We start from the raw sequence: 17,128 nt of genomic DNA, 5'->3' as shown, positions 1-17,128 counted from the left end.
CTGCTGAATGTATGAGTCAACGTTTGATCGGATTATCTTGTTCCAACTGCTACAATGTCCCCCACAAAAAATTTCAAACTGATCTATGAGAAACAACATAGACAGGCTGCACAGACTACATTACGGGGCACACATCAATAACAGTGACCTCAGGTTGGAGGGAGAGACCAACAGCAGAAGGGCACATTGGTACATCCACAAAAAAGCCATTACTGCCCGGCTGTCAAACATCGACTGCGACCAGAATTTATTTTTTCCTTTTGTTTACTTTATTTTCAACTGTATATTCATTTTTTAATCATTTTGGTTTTACAAAAAAAAAAAATAGAAACCAGATTTTCAATGCATCTATAACATTTTAAGGTGAAATTTAAAGTACTGACCATTCAACCATTTATTATAAAAATGAGCAACTTTGAAGATGTATCCATTACTATTATACACACAGGGAATATGTTTTGCACAAATGCAAAATTTTCATTTGATATATGTACATAAAATAACAGTGACAAAGCAGCTCATGTGCAAAGGGTAAAAATGCTATGCATGAACAGCTATTTATATGTCAGACATAAGAACCTCTGATCCAAAAGAAAAAAAAAAACTAAAGTTAAGAAGCAAAAAATATTTAGTATTTCATTTTTTTAAAGAATTTTAACCTCCTAAGACCTAAACTCTTTCATGGCATGCATTTTTCATTTCTCTTTGTTATTTGGGCTTTTGGGACCTGATGAATGTAAAAAAATTACCTGATTTTTTTTTTTCCTGATTTTTGTTTCTGAGAAAAATGAGATCCACATAAGATGACATTCTATCTAAATTTCGATAGAACAGTGGCAGTATAATGTCCTCGTAAGTGGATATCAGGCCCTTGTAGAGCAAAATTTAGTATGTTGGTCTAGACAAACCAAAATGTGATGTCCACTGATGTGGATGCCATGTCCTAGGAGGTTAAACTGATGCCACACACCCTGCGACCAAATGGACGAATATCTCAATTTAAGACAACATTATGAATTAATCTCTATAGTCTGTTGCCTCTAGATTTTGTGAAGCTGACAATGACAATCGCACCAGTGTTATTTGGTTTAGCCTATTAAGTTTTAATTGTGAGTTTTACAAAGCTTGAATATACAAGTGGGACACGGGCACTGTGAAGTTACCCACTACTTTGTAGTGTTCTATTTCTAATGTCTTATGCCTGTCACCATTTTTTTTGTTTCATCCATCTGAACAATCATGTGAAGCATAGTTTACAAAACATGTAATCTATAAGACTTAAAGCAAGAACTGAGCCTATAAATCCACCACAATCGAGCCGTTTTCCCACAGATTTCTATACAACTGTCTCTAGCTGGCACGACGCTTAGAAAAAACGCAGGTTTAAGTAATTTTAAACTATGTGCTTCTTTCACTTCTTTTATCTGCAGTCTATGTGAATGATTGTTTTTTTTTTATTCAGTCTATTCATGTCCAAATTTTGGCATCAAACAAAGAATATTTTTTGAATATTTGCATGATTGTGAAATCAACATTTAAGAGAAAGATTTGGCTGTTAAATATCAGACCAACTATTATCCTAAATTGGCTGATAAAAATTTAGATAATGAAATTCAATATCAATATATCCCCAATAATTTATAAAATATAATAACATTTTTTTCAGTTTTTATGATGTATTTGTTTTCTTTGTACTCTTTTGGCTTTATGATTTGAACATTGAATTATTTTATCATTAAACTCAGTTTTATTATGCACATGCCTGAAACACGAGTGTAGTATCATGTACCTTACATATGTATCTGTTGCTTTTACTACAGAAAACCTGAAAGAAATGCCAGAGAAGAGAGAAATGGCAGAAGTACCAGATGGTAAAATGTGTACAAATAAGCAGAAGAGTGAAAGGGGGGGGGTCAGGCACAGTCACAGATAAGGCTGTTGCTTCTTCTTGTGCAGCAAAATCCATCATGTTACTGTTAGAGTCAGTTGTGTCTAGAGGCCACGAGTTCAACTGCTACATGCTTCTGTAGGTACTCAGCTGAAGAAGACAGATAATCAGCATCTTGTTCAATGATTTTCCAGCAGGACAGACACCATCTGCTACAGATTTTGTGGTTTTGTGGCTGCAAGAATTTGTATAACCTTAAAGCTATGCTATTAAACTAACATCCCTGGCTTTTGGCCTCAGTAACCAGCTGCTTTGCCTTTTTTCCTTTCATCAGACCATGCAGAGATACAGCTGTCTTCCTTTTCCACAGCGTTAACTACATTGTAGAAACGTGTTGCTGGTTGATGATTGTGTCCCTTTTTCTTAAGAGCCTCAATTACATCCTGAAGTACAAAGAGGAGAAGAGATTCAGATAGAACAAAAGCAGAATTTCTTATTGTGCTATCATTTAAATACACTGAATATTTACACGTACCTTTTCAAAGTTGGGTTCAAACTTTACTGCATTTTCAGAGTCGACATAAACAACTGGAGTATTAATTGCGTCCTTAAGGCTCTTTCCAAACCAAAGGTGGTTTATGAGCGCCTTGAAGAGAAATAGTAGAATACATTGCAGTCTTTCAGATGGGAAAGTGATGATTAAAGAATGGATTAGGGTGAAAATGCCTCTGACTACAATGTTTACTCTAACACCAAAGAGGGTTTGCATCATTTTATCTCCTGGACACGTACCGAGGCCATTCCAGTAGTGATCATATTCCCACCAGTCGATCCAATCACCAGTGTCTTCGACTGAGACTTCAGCACAACTGGAGCCATAGAGGAGGGAGGCTGCTCTCCTGAGAAATACAACAAAAGCCTTGAGTGACAGCACAAAACTACAATCCACACTCATCACTGTTAGGAGAAAAATGATCACAAAATGATTGCTTCTGAATGATGTGAAGCAGAGGGTGAAGGGCATTTATTCAACCCTGACATGTGCCGTTTACTTTTGTTCAGCATCTGACATCAGACATCAATGTTCACATTGGCATCCTCGTCTTCAAGCAACTTAAAGAAGTCCAGACGCTTTTCTTTGCAAGCTCCTTTCACCAAAATAAAAGCTTTCCGAAAACCTCCGGTGCAAAAGTGTGCCGGTAGTGGTCAGACACGTTCTCACTCCCAAAGCGTAATAATTTTCGCTAGGTGACAAATTGTCAACATTTTATGCTTTCGGGTACCCAACACGTTCCTAAATTACGGCATCGGAAAAAGGAGAGCACATGAGAACCGTTTGGACTCAATCTACACATGTTGTTCATTTTCTAAAAATCGATTTGGAAAACACTATTTTACGTCATTTAACTGCTAGTAAAGGTTAGGAATAAGGTTATAGTTAGAGATAAGGTTAGGTTTAGGGCTGGAACACATGGCTGGAACGTCTATTATGGCGGGACCGTCATTCCACTGGAATTCAGCCATAACCCGACCATGAGAAAGCACGTCCGGCGATTTAGCTGAAAACATCGGAAGATCCGTTTTGTCGGCCATCCAAAGGTTTAGCAGTAGTGCACTCTTAGCAGCTGCAGTCTCCACTTCACAATCGCTGCAGCACATGTCCAGCAAAATCGCTGGACATGCTCGTAGGCAAGAAGTGAAGCGGGGAGAAGTGTGGAGGAGAACAGACAATTTTGCACCGGAGGTTTTCGGGAAGCTTTTATTTTGGTATTTCCATTGATCCGTACAATTAATTTGCATATTAGCCTAAACATTTAGGTTTAACATTTAACATTTAGCATTTAGATTTAACATTTAGATTTAGATTTAACATTTAACATTTAGATTTAAATATAATATTTAGATTCAACATTTAACATTTAGATTTAACATTTAACATTTAGATTTAAATATAATATTTAGATTTAACATTTAACATTTAGATTTAACATTTAACATTTAGATTTAACATTTAACATTTAGATTTAATATTTAACATTTGATGAAAAGTTACAAATATTTTACTAAATGTTGTAAAAAATTACTCGAAAAAATACGTTTTTGTAAGGTTTTGAGCTAAATGTGGAAAAATGTTGCCGTTAATTTCAGCATGTTTCACTTTACAAACGGCGCCCCATAGATATCCACAGCTCCTAAAGGTGTAAAAGGTGCTAAAGCTTCATATTAACTAGCTCTAGAATACAGCCGTAGCCATGAATCCCTGCTTTGGTACAGAAGAGCTTTTAGCATTTAGCTAACAATAGCATGCTAATTTTAGCTAAATGCTAAAATGCCAACATGCTCACAACTTAACATGCTAATATTAAATATGCATTTTTATCAGGTATATAAATACCTCAGTTACATCAACATATGATACATCGACAGAAAAGTGCCAGTGTAGCTAAGTACTCACACGTGTTTGTACAGAAATATAGAAAGAAATTTCGAATATGTCTGGACCAATAATAATATCCAAATAGAAAATGATTTATTCAAATGCCCAACCACAAACGCATAAAATGTGCCGCTAAGTAAACAGATTATTTCTAACCTTGGACAGCTTGGTATGTAGACTATTTGAAGTTGGCTAAATCTCTATTACAATTACTAGCAAAAACACCATTCTGTATTTAGTGGTGACTTAAACAATACACAGATGCAAATGTTGGTCACCTTTAAGTTAGGTATAGGTGGGGTACACTGAACGTGACATGTGAAACAAAAAAAATGGAGAACATAACGTCGCATTCGCAGAGGAATGATGGAAAAAAAACATAAAAATTGCTGTATTAATAATATTAATAATCGCTGTATGTGTGACGATGTTTGTGCAAAGTTTTGTTCAGATTAGTCCACCGGTTAAGGAGGTGATAGGGTACATACAGACAGGGTCAGTGCTCTGCGCAGCTGCAGCCCTCCTTATGTGTGCCGGAGGCCCACGTGCCTACTGGTTTTGTTTCATACGTGCCAGAGGCCCACGTGCCTACTGGTTTTGTTTCATATGTGCCAGAGGCCCACGTGCCTACTGGTTTTGTTTCATATGTGCCAGAGGCCCACGTGCCTACTGGTTTTGTCTCATATGTGCCAGAGGCCCACGTGCCTACTGGTTTTGTTTCATGTGTGCCGGGGGCCCCGGTGCCCACTGGTTCTGCGGCTGTTTTCGCTGGGGGGCCCGAGGAGCCCGTCCAGCCTCCTGCTTCGCCTGCTGGGGGGCCCGAGGAGCCCGTCCAGCCTCCTGCTTCGCTAGCTGGGGGGCCCGAGGAGCCCGTCCAGCCTCATGCCACACTGACTGCCACGTCGGCTGGGGGGCCCGAGGATCCCGTCCGGCCACCTGTGGCTGCTTCTCCACCTGTGGCTGCTTCTCCACCTGTGGCTGCTTCTCCACCTGTGGCTGCAGCGCCGCCTCCTGCAGTACCATCACCTGCAGCGCTACCACCTGCTACTGCCACGCCTCAGCCTGAAGCTTCAGCCTCGCCTGGTTCTGGTCCAGCTTCATCCTCACCTGGCCCAGCTTCAGCTTCAGCGTCAGCTTCGCCTGACCCAGCTTCGGCTACAGCTTCATCATCGCCTGGTCCGGCTTCATCCTCGCCTGGCCCGGTTTCATCCACGCCTGGCCCGGTTTCATCCACGCCTGGTCCGGCTTCATCCTCGGCTTCAGCCTCGCCTGATTCTGGTCCAGCTTCATCCTCACCTGGCCCAGCTTCAGCTACAGCTTCGTCCTCGCCCGGCCCGGCTTCAGCTACAGCTTCTTCATCGCCTGGCCCGGTTTCATCCACGCCTGGCCCAGTTTCATCCACGCCTGGCCCGGTTTCATCCACGCCTGGCCCGGTTTCATCTCCAGCTTCATCCACGCCTGGTCCGGCTTCGGCTTCTGCTTCAGCATCGCCTGGTCCAGCTTCGGCTTCTGCTTCAGCATCGCCTGGTCCAGCCTTTGTGTCTGCATCCTCGTCTGGTCCAGCCTTCGTGCCCGCATCCTCAGCCACAGCATCCTCATCTTCACCCACTGCGCCTGGTCCAGCCTCCGCTTCAGCATCCTCATCAGCCTCGCCTGGTCCAGCCTTCGTGTCTGCATCCTCGTCTGGTCCAGCCTTCGTGTCTGCATCTTCGTCTGGTCCAGCCTTCGTGTCTGCATCTTCGCCTGCAGCAGCGTCTTCAGCATCCGCACCATCGCCTGCAGCAGCGTCTTCAGCATCTTCGCCCGCTGCGGCCCCGGCTTCCGTGCCTTCAGCCTCGCCTGGCCCAGCCTCGTTTGGGTCTGGAGCTAAACGGCCGTTTTCTAGACCGCTGGCTAGGCTACTGGCCGGGCGCCATCGCCTGAGCGGCCGCCGTTGCCTTCCGCACAGCCGGCCCCCGGACTGCCATCGCCTGAGCGGCCGCCGTTGCCTTCCGCACGGCCGGCCCCTGGACCGCCATCGCCTGAGCGGCCGCCGTTGCCTTCCGCACGGTCGGCCCCCTGAACTTTTTGCGCGCCGTCACGGCCTTCTTCGTGGACGGCCTCCCGAACTCTTTACGCACCGCCACGGCCTTCTTCGTGGCCGGCCGCCTGAACTGTGCTTCGGACTCGGCTCCCCTGTGGGTTTTGTGAACGTTTGTTTGGGACTCTGGGGCCTTCGTTTTGGTCATGGCCCGGTCCCTCCGTCCTGGGCCCCCTGCCACCCGCCCGGGTCTGGTGGTGTGTTTCTGTGGCTGTCAGGGGCCAGCCCTTGAGGGGGGGGTACTGTCATGGTCCTGCGACCATGACTCGGTGACTTTGTGTTTGTGTTCTTTATTGTTATTACTTTCATTATTATTCATGGCTGTTTTGGGATGGTTTGTGTTTGGGATTTTAGATACTGGGTTTTGGGTTTGTGCTCCCTCTATTGGTCCCTGGTGTCAGTGTTCCCCTGTCTCGTCAGGTTAACCAGGTCCAGCTGTGTCTCCCACCTGTGTGTGATTTCCCAGTATCTCTCTGTGTACTTATAGTGTGTGTTTTCCTCTGCTCCTCGTCGCGTCGTCTGTATTCATCCCTTGTGAAATCCCCTGCGTGCTCTCCCTGCTGTTCTCCCTTCATGTTCAGGTTTGCCACTCCTCTGTGTAGTTTATCCCAGTTTAGTTCGTCCTTAGTTCTGTTTGCCATCTCCACTTTATGTCTGGTATTGTTAATAAATCACCCTTCACATCTGAATAAGTGCTGCATTTGAGTCCTCCTTCCACTCTTCACACGGCCGCTGCCCCGGACCGTGACAAGTAAGTTGCAACCTTACTAATTGTTTTGGAACTGTGGAAATTTCTCTGTATTTATGTAACTACATCATAAGTGTGAAGTCTCTCCTTTGGGTCCCAAACTGTCCCAGTGACCTAGATGAGCAGCTGGCTGGCACTGACATTACCTGATTTTGAGGAATATGTGTCTTAATGTTACGGCAGCCTCTTCTGAATCTTTGACATAATTACATAAAAGAAAAATATGTTGTGTCAGGAAAATGATTTCAGAACTGTGAGATAATAATAGGTCACAACAAGATGTGTTTACTTAGTTTATCTTGTTTATCTTGACGTAAGGTATGATAACGTTTTGGAGGGTTTTTTGTATCAAGCTCCTGAGTCTCCCGTTGCTCCAGTTTAAAACTGGTCTCACAAGATTTGTCTAACAATGAGGCAGTGTTTCATTAATCCCACTGCTGAAAGGGAAAATAACAGTTACCACTAAAAAAATAAACTCTTTGTGCCATTAGTAAAAAGCCATTGAAAGAATCCTCACTGTGCCACCTCTTCTGCCTAATGCTCTCCCGTGATTGCTTGAGTTTCATAAATATTAAATGTAAAATGGATCGTGCTGATCCTTTACCTGTAGAGATACTTTCAGCTCTTCTACAGAAGTCATACAACTGGTTGTTGAGGATGATTCCAGTACTTGGAGAGAAGACTTTGGAGCCAAATCTGTAAAGAAAACAACATTAAATCAACTAGATCTACACCCTGTGACGCAGACAACACAAACTCATTCTGCAGTACAGCCATTGTACAAAGCAGCTTCTAAAAATAATCTCTTAAACCTTTTTAATCTTTCAGTTTCAAAGGAAGACACATTTTTGATAGCTGCTTCTGTGCGATTTTTTCAGTCGCGCGATTAAAAGTTCATAGGTCACGATGCAGGGTCTCACACTATACGGCCCGATGCTCTGATGCGACCTGAGTGCTCACACTGTGCGTACATAAAATGAAGGTTATAACAGAAATTCTGTCGCTCGCTCTCCCTCTCTGTCTTTCACTCACACAGACACGCACACCACCACCATCAACTTTGCTAAATTGCTAATGAAAAACATTGATCAGGCAGCTGTGATTGAGCAGCAGTGTAGATCCAACTATTTTCACGGTTGTTGTGGTCGTGATAATTTTGTGAGGCCACATCGAAAAGGCTCGGATGAGCTTTCCAAAGTTCTACAAGTTGTGCCTCCATCGCTTGTGTCCAAATCACACGCTGCACTGCCGTGCTGCGCCGTCTTTTTCGCTGACATTTGTGTTTGCGCGTGCGCAGTGTGACAAACTGCAGTGACACCCTCGCGACCAAGCGATTGATGATCTGGAGCTGGTCGTGAGGTGTTAATCGCGTCTCGTTACCCCACGTATACTATACGATGCACGACGCACGATGAAGGCCAAAATCGGGCCGATCGTCAAAACGGTCGCACGACTCAAAAATCGGCTCAAAATGGGCCAAAAATCGCACAGTGTAAGCCCAGCATAAGTCCAGCATAACAGTGAAACAGATTCATCCAGACACTGACATGTGGTTGATGCTGCTGGTGACAGACACAGCGGATCCATCTTCAGTCAGCACAGACACATGTGTGGTACCCATGCTCTCCAGATACGGAGTGATGCCGTAATACTGGAGATCGTGAGTCTTGTCGCTGCTGATCAAGATCCGTATGTTGTCTGCAAAGCTACCCTCTGTGAAATTCTTTGCCATCTGTTAGAAGTACAGATGGCAAAAAAACAAACGCATTAGAGAAAATACAGGAATATCAAGACAAACAACAAATTAGAGCCAAATCTAAAAGGGATTTGAGTTCATCTGCTTTTAAAACTCTTATTTGTTACTTATTTATTTCAAACATTACACTGCCTGTCAGAATTATCATGTTGAAATGAAAGATTTATGGGAGAAAGCACTCTATGCAGTAATGTGAAAAACTAAGTACACCCTTACTGCTTCCATAAGAATTAAGAGGGTAAGTAGCAGCCTGATGCTGTTAATCAAATGCACTTGATCAGATGTAAGAGTGAGCACACATACATGTATAAAAGAAGACGTTTGCTAGTCTAGAGTGTTCCATTGCTTTAACACAATGCTACAATCTTCCCACGACTGGAAATTGCTGTAAATTTACCCTAAAGTCAAAGTGTGCATTGCTCAAAGAAATTGATATAAACTAGAGAAAACCTCTAAACTCACAGTACAGCGAGGAAAGACTAACACTAATGGCTTGTTTAGAAGGGTTGACAGAAGAAGGCCTCTTCTCCAAACCACCTCAACTTGAGGAGTAGTGGCTGTACTCTGAGCCCCTCCTGAGCTCCTCATCCTAACTCAGAGGCTAAGCACAGTCACCCTTCAGAGGAAGCTCATTTTCACTGCCTGTATCTCTTCCTTTCTCACTACCCACACAGCATATCATCACAAACACCTCATAACGAACTGTCAAGCACAGTAGTGGAGGAGGGACGGTTTGGGCTTTGGTACCTTGTGAAGCATGTAAAAGGCAGACATTTATTTGCAAACGTTCAGTTTTGCAAATGTTCAGTCATGATCCAGACCCTAGAGAGGGCCAGATTCCTCCACAGTAATGTGAGAGACTGATAAAGCCGTATAGAAAATGATTGTTTTAAGATAGTGTTGCTAAAAGTGGTTCAACACACCACTGAATCATGGGATGTACTTAGTTTTCTACAAGACTGTACAGCAAAGGTCCTGCAAGTTCTTTTTCACATTACTGTACAGTGAAGGGGAAATAATTACTTGATCCCCTGATTAATTTGTAAGTTTACAAAGAAATGTCTCTAATTTATGGTACTTTTGTTTTAACGGAGACAGAATATCAACCAAACATCCAGAAAAAAAACCAAAAAACAAAACACACATTACATAAAAGTTATAAACTGATTTGCCTGTTACTGAGTGAAATTAGTTTTGGTAAAACATGACTTTGTACTTGTTGGAGAAACCTAATGCCTGAATCTTCTTGTTGGTATTTTCAGATACTTACTTTATTTGAGTGGAACTTTGGATCTCGGATATGTTTCTTTAATCCATTGGAAAATTTGAAAGCTTCAATATAACGATGATAATATAATATTTTTTCATCAGTCGTCTTAAGTTCTGAGTTCATTTTATATCCTGAAAATATAAACAATTGTTATTTCTTTTATTTAAAAATATATTCTCACTGTATCACACTTGTAAAGATTTGATAGGACCTGTTTCTTCCATGCAAAAAACACCATATGCAACAACCAATAAATGCAATAATTTGAACAGCTCAGCTCAAAAAATAAAATGATCCAAAAGCATCACATAGTGATTTCGAAGTATAGATGATCAGAATCTCTGCAGTCAGTGTCTAACAGGAACCTTTCATGATGTTGAGGATGAAGCTGAGGATGATTCCTCCGGCAGGGGGCGGAGGGAAGTACATCTGGTACTCTCCCAAAGGAACAGCCCACGCATCAGTCACTGTAACTTTATATGAGGCCAAGTCCTGCAGTGTGAGTGTTCCTCCTGAGCAAAAACATTGAAATAAATGGTTCTGCTAAGCACAACTGAACACAGTGCATCTCATAATCAAAACTTTTAATGGATCCAGACAGCCCACAGTGTAGCCTATGAGGGATCATGGCAGAGATTCACAGAGCCAATTGATTTGTTCGTTTGTAATTAGATCATTGTGCCTGGCAGACATAGAAAATGGTCAGAAAAGAGAGCAGGATAAAACCTGTCTGACAATACCTTCTTTCTGTATGTCACTGATTAAATCCTTCGCTATTGTTCCGCTGTAAAACACATCTGGTCCCTCATTTGCGATCATCTCCAAAGTGTCAGCCAGTTTCTCAAATTTCACAGTATCACCGGCTTTAAGAAGGTTTCCGTTCTCGTCTGAATATAGTTTCCTAAAAGACAAAGACAGGGAGATAAAACATTAATTGCTTGCTCCTCATATTTTTGAACTCACATTGTCGACATATTTCATACCGCAGTGACTGGGTGCTGCTTGTATTGATGGTTGGGAGGTATAGACTTTGGACGTAAGGAAGAGGGAATCCTTCCCTGGCCAGTTTGATGGTCGGCTGAAAGAGGTCGGCCCACGGCAACTTCCCATAAAGCTGATGTGCCTCTGCATAACCTCGAATTTCCCCAGGAACCCCAATCCATCTGCTATCTGATCACAGTAACACATACATTTACTCATGTTTTGAGTTTACTGTAACTCCTTTATCATCCATATGTAGCGCTTCTCTACTCTATCTGAGCACTCAAAGTATTTTATACAACTTGTTCATTCACCCAATCACTTTGCTAGGTTTTTAGTTCTATCTAACTAACATGCATCCGTCGAGCTTCTCGATGGATGCATCAGAGAGCAACCTGGGGTTAGCATCTTGCCCAAGGATATTTGGCATGCAGACTGGAGCAGACTGGGATCGAAACAACCTTCCGGTTAGTAGGTGACCCGCTCTACTACCTGAGCTACAGCCACCCCATGTTTCTATTTGACTATTTGTTTTTACATGTCTACAGTTTTCCTGGTTTAATAATGTTTACACAATATAATTTACATACTTTACTTTCCATTTATGTCCGCCTACATTAACACTAAACTGAATAGAAGATTAATCACTTTGCTGTTCTAGCACGTGTGATCTTGCAGTGCCTTGGGTATGTAACCGCAGCTACTTGAAGTCATCCCTGTCAAAGAAAATATATCTGCAGAATGGTCTGACAGGATCTGCTGCTTATGTCATGACAAACCACCAAACAGAAGTCTTTAAACTTTGAGCCCTGAGCTTGTAAATTCATTACTCAATGTGGAGCTTCTCAAGCCGGTAATTGGGCATGACACATGGAAGATTAAAACAAGAAAGACAGCCTACAAAAGACGCAGGGGAATAAAAAACTGATGCAGAAGTCTTATAAAAGAAAAGCAGCCTACCTTTTTTTACTTGAATAGTGCTGTTACATGACTTAAGCAGGTCAGGGTTCAAGTTTGCAGGGGCGGTCTCTCTGGAATTGATGATTTTCACTTTACCTTTGAAAAGATGAGACATTATAACTTGATTCTTTCCGGCAGGCCTGAAGCGCTGCATTAGAATAAGGGGAGTGAGGGTGTCTTGTTACCAGAGACGTCCATAATTGTGAATATGGACCCCCCTCCGATACCAGCACTCTGTGGATTCATGATTGAGGTGCACAGCAGCGCAGCAATGGCGCCATCTACTGGCGAGCCGCCTTTCTGAAGAATGTCCCTAAATGAACAGAAGAATGTCCTTCATCACTTTGCGTTCCTATTTTCGTTGTCGAGTGCGCCTTAAAAGTAGGGAAATGTTTATGTTTTGCATAGACCGCTGTTTTGCAAATCACCTCCAATTTCCACTCTTATGAAATGTTACATGGTTATGCAATCGCATACTGAAGCGTGCTCATTGAACTCATGAACTCATTACTTGGGTGAGGAGCTGCCTCGTAAATAGAGAAACACCATAATCCTCCACTTCCGTGATGATGATTATCCGGGTTAAGATCCCCAAAATGTTTTAGTGTTTGCCAAACTTTGGTTAAGAAACCAGCATATTTTGCCTTAGTTGGAACATAGTAAAGAGAGCAGTTTGGTTGAAAAGTTTCAAATGTCACTCACCGTCCGATCTCTGAACATCTCCCTGAGTCTGCGGCCACTGCAGCTTTCGAGAAAGTGCCAGTTGGGCATTTGCGTTTCGCAAGTACAGCAATACACACAATTATAGCAACCAAGCAGAGTAGTATCAGTGCGCAACAAGTGTACACTCTCGCCTTAGACCTCGCCATGGCTGTTGTTTCTCTGTGTCACCACTTCATCTGACCGACTACTTCTCTAAAATTTTACAACCTGATGAATAAATTGGGACGTGCTTGGCTCCACCCACCGCGATAAGCGCGCGGAGAGGAGGACAGCTGCTGATCCAGTCTCAGAACTTTGCGCAGAGAAATCATAGAGTTGATAGAGTCGAGTAGCTCGATAAAACATGCTTATTAAAAAAATAGTGCAGCATTCTGGGATTTGCTGGAGATGCACAAAAACATTACAGCTTAAATCGTCAAGAATATGAGGTTTCATGGGAGGGGGGGGGGGTCTTCTTTTAGTCTGGAAGCTGCTTTTTGTGTGATATCTTCACAAGTGTTTAAGCAAATGTCTGCCTTTTACATAAACCAGCCAGGGCCTGTCACAATGATATTCAGGAAGAAGTCGCAGGTAACAGTGTCATATCATGTTACTATTATGTTGTTGTGCTTGTTCTACAAGTGAGGCTCGTTTAGAAAGGAGAGTGCACAGCTGTAGATTTCTCTGTGGTGGAGCCCAGAATGATTGTACGGTGTCCAGCTTTCGTTTTAACGACAGGAACATATATTATAGACATACTCCAGATCTCCAAAATAACCTTCTTTTGGACCTTATTGCAAGCTTCAAAAATATGATAAAGCTGACAGATGTGCTCTGGAAAGTAAAAATGATTTCATCATCACTAAAATGTGTTTGCAAAAGAATTTGCAAAGTCATGCCAATTCATCACGAAACACTGAATCAAACTCCTTTATAAGTTAAAAGTATCCCTATTAGTATTGGTATTGGCAATAGTGGCCCTGTATTTACTTGGTTTCAGATCAATACCAAAATGTATTGTATTGCACAGCACTACCAAACTCTCAAACCACAGGCGATGGGTGAGCCACGAGAAGGACTTCCCAGCTCAGTGAAGAGATTATGAGACAAAAAATGGATATAAGTCCATTGGGCTATTACTTTACCTTCAAGGTAAAGTAATAGCCCATGGCAAATTTGGAAACTGTTGGCAGTTGACTATCTTCAACACATCTGCATTTGTTTTGCAATTTTCAAGTAGGCTCATGTGTTAAAACTACCTGTGCAAGCTCAAAGTACTTCCCAAAGTCTGCATAGGCCCATCTGCTCAGTGTCCTCCTCAGTCACGCTGGTTACCATGATTTCTGGTACGATTCAGTTTAACTTACACCCACAGTGTATCAGTGGAATTCAGCTGTGTGTGTGTGTGTGTGTGTGTATCAGTGGACATAATTTTATACATAGAGGTTAGAGTGTGGCTATGAAGAAAGCTTTTCTTAAAAAAAAAGTTTAGGGACAGTTTAGGACATAATTACAAAACTTGTCCCATCCTGACGACCTCTTCCACTGTGATCTGGACCAATCTGTATTTTGTCTCTTCTACACCCTCCAACTTGAACTTAAGTATGTGAAATATACTTTTATCAAGATTAAAGAGAGTACTGCTTGCTACTGACTTTAATGTAAATTAACTTTACTGTTAACATTCCTCGTCTTTTACTTTGAAAGGTACAAATAGAAATAGTATTGGACATTCCTTTCTTTGCTACAGGCCGGGTGGGCTCCTAGTAAAGTTTGCAGTATTTACATCAGTGTTGTCTGAAGCCTGTCCATCACAGACAGTGAATCCACCCGTTGGATCTTTTAATGAATTTATTCGATGGTTCTTGGTTCCAGTCAGCTCTGTACATTTATTCGCCCCAGTCTTGGTTCCTGTATGACTGTAGCACACACAGAGTGTGTCTAGTAGAAACTGAAGCATAAGTTACATGACTCTTCTATAATTAACACATCAACTGTGAGCATTCCCTATTTCCCTTACCTCTCTCTCATGTTGGCCACACACCTGAGACTATTCAGACAGATCTGTTGATCACAGATAATTATGTTGTTTTCTAAAGCAGACTTGCATTTGACAACTGAAGAGCATTTTAGGCCAGTAAGTTTCTTTCTGGAATCAGTGGGCCATTCAGAGTTCATTGATGCACGCTCATTAAATGAGACCACCTCTTCCTTAAAAATAAAGTCTGCCAACTTTGACAAGAAATGAGTCGAAACACAAGCATTTTAAAAAAAAAGTAATAAGAAAAATGTATGGATTTATTTGAACTGATGAAAGATGAAAAGCATTCAGTTATGTTACACGCAATAACTCCATTTGATGTTACATCTTTATGATATATGTGATCAGTGGGAGCAGATGACTCCTCAATCCCTCATTGAAAGACCTTGTGGTTCATTAAACATGCATCTCCCTCCCACCATCACCACCAAAGAATATTGTAAATACAATGCAGCAAACAAAGTGGTGGCCTTCCTGTACCGTGTCACATTTCTGCAGTTTCAGAACCTCAATAGAAGCCCCACATGGACCAGAAGAGTGGTTTTCTTTGTCATCACTTACCTTCCTTAGGTTTTTGTTTCTCCTATGCCAAACAAGAATCTATTAAAGATCCTTTTTTGTCTACATCTGAGTAGGTGGGGCGATCGTGGCTCAAGAGTTGGAAGTTCGCCTTGTAATCGGAAGGTTGCCGGTTTGAGCCTTGGACAGTTTCGTTCGTTGTGTTCTTGGGCAAGACACTTCACCCGTTGCCTACTGGTGGTGGTCAGAGGGCCCAGTGGCGCCAGTGTTTGGCAACCTCGCCTCTGTCAGTGCGCCCCAGGGTGGCTGTGGCTACAATGTAGCTTGCCATCACCAGTGTGTGAATGTGTACACTCTAAAAACTATTGTTTAAGCTCAACAAAAAAAATTAACGCAACAGTTTCCATTAATCTTTTTGCGTTAAGATAACTTGTGTAGAAATTACGTTGAACCAACAAACTACATTGAGTTAGAGGAATGAACTTTTCCTCTATAAGTAAAGGTAATTTTAATTACCATATACTTAATAATTGGTAACTTAAAAACATGTTTTTAAGTTGTTTACTCAAATAATTTATGTTCCTCCAACTTCTTTTTCCATATTATTCAAAACTGTTTTTTAAGTGTTATGTAATTAATGATAGTAGTTACGAAAACATTTTTTTAAGTTAATCATTTAAAATATTAAGTAGCTGATTTTCTTCATTATCATCATAATTTTAGCTTTTTCTTGTTTTTATTATTGCACTAGCTTTTAAGAATTGAATGAATTCCACATTTTTAAGCAATTAACTTTTTTTATTGTTTGTACAGTTTGTACAATTTATATTTTACTTTAGGCAATTCAACACCTTATAGTTAAACAGTGAAAATAAACCAGAAATCCACTTAGAAAACATTTGTACTAAGTGTTCAGTAAATGTTAACTTTCAGTGTTCAAACTTTCATGCAGTAAACACATTTAAGATTAATTTTACACATACAGGACTCAAAATGGTTAACAATTTTTGAAACAGAGTCAACATGTTTAACATAATGCTGGTTCATTCATCAGCACATCTCTTTGAGGATTAAATGCAGGATAAGTTTTAAGGACAGGGTAGTACAACAACTGTCAAGACACATTTCTTGAATATAATATCAAAAATAACTAGATAGAAAAAAATTAGTGTCTTCTATTTTTTATCAACACTATCATTTTTTTCCCAGTGGACTTCCAAATACAAAGTAACACAATCTGAATAAAATTTCTTAGTGCTCAAAACAAGTGACATCTTTAGAACATACTGTTCTTGAGACTTACTTTTGCACTGGCTCTCAGACCATCAAGATCAAGCAACAGCTTCTGAAAGACTTCGAAAGTATATTTCAGTTCCTTGCAATAGCTCAGATTGAGAGCATATATTATGCCCATGAGTAACGCACAGCAACTTGGGATATCCGGGCCCTCCAGGATTTTTGTTCCTTCTACCACAATGGTTGCAGTCTTGTGGTCAGATCCAGGGGTATACCGGTCACCGATGATGGCAATTTTCATCACCTGCCTTTCTAGGTTGGCCTCAAATTCTTCTGTGTCCTTGTAAAGCACATTTTAAAAATAGGTTAGTTGATTATAGTGTTGCAGGAATTGCTGTCTTGTGTGTGACTGGGTGCAGTAAGGAGTGTATGTGATGTGTGTGTGAGCATGCGCGTGAAGGAAACGCAGGGCGCGAAAGAGGGAAAAGAGAGAGAGAGAGCGTGTCATGG

General features: G+C 41.5%; 2 protein-coding genes across 2 annotated transcripts; both read right to left on the bottom strand.

Moving 5' to 3' along the window:
* Nucleotides 1-246: 246 nt before the first annotated feature.
* On the bottom strand, nt 247-13,077 carry LOC146657145 (glutathione hydrolase 5 proenzyme-like). Its single transcript, XM_085424996.1, has 12 exons — nt 12,823-13,077; nt 12,306-12,433; nt 12,121-12,216; nt 11,163-11,349; nt 10,920-11,080; nt 10,545-10,691; nt 10,180-10,310; nt 8,701-8,885; nt 7,758-7,849; nt 2,681-2,787; nt 2,424-2,534; nt 247-2,331 (listed from the first exon to the last, which is right to left on the bottom strand). Exons 1-12 carry the CDS (start codon nt 12,987-12,989, stop codon nt 2,185-2,187), a joined length of 1,659 nt encoding a protein of 552 aa, XP_085281122.1. The 5' UTR covers nt 12,990-13,077; the 3' UTR covers nt 247-2,184.
* Nucleotides 4,237-6,553, bottom strand: LOC146657146 (uncharacterized). The gene is made up of 3 exons (XM_085425138.1): nt 6,435-6,553; nt 5,316-6,364; nt 4,237-5,279 (listed from the first exon to the last, which is right to left on the bottom strand). The coding sequence occupies exons 1-2, from the start codon at nt 6,551-6,553 to the stop codon at nt 5,383-5,385; spliced, it is 1,101 nt and encodes a 366-aa protein (XP_085281264.1). The 3' UTR covers nt 4,237-5,279; nt 5,316-5,382.
* Nucleotides 13,078-17,128: the final 4,051 nt, after the last annotated feature.

Source organism: Rhamphochromis longiceps, linkage group LG12 (genome assembly GCF_057381845.1).
Source record: "Rhamphochromis longiceps isolate RC_006_pf linkage group LG12, R_longiceps_female_GT1.1, whole genome shotgun sequence".
NCBI classification, from domain to species: Eukaryota; Metazoa; Chordata; class Actinopteri; order Cichliformes; family Cichlidae; genus Rhamphochromis; species Rhamphochromis longiceps.
Note: the sequence above shows the minus strand (reverse complement) of the source record. Positions and strands in the feature narration are given on the sequence as shown.

Bases quoted from the DNA above. Each gene is read 5' to 3' on its own strand.
- LOC146657145 (XM_085424996.1), bottom strand. From the start codon at position 12,989: ATGGCGAGGTCTAAGGCGAGAGTGTACACTTGTTGCGCACTGATACTA. The intron at 8,886-10,179 runs GTAAGTATCTGA...TACTTCTAACAG, and splicing joins CAAAGTTCCACTCAAATAAA to ATGGCAAAGAATTTCACAGA. The intron at 2,535-2,680 runs GTACGTGTCCAG...TTTCTCTTCAAG, and splicing joins TCACTACTGGAATGGCCTCG to GCGCTCATAAACCACCTTTG.
- LOC146657146 (XM_085425138.1), bottom strand. From the start codon at position 6,553: ATGACCAAAACGAAGGCCCCAGAGTCCCAAACAAACGTTCACAAAACC. The intron at 6,365-6,434 runs GTTCGGGAGGCC...ACCGTGCGGAAG, and splicing joins GCCGTGGCGGTGCGTAAAGA to GCAACGGCGGCCGCTCAGGC.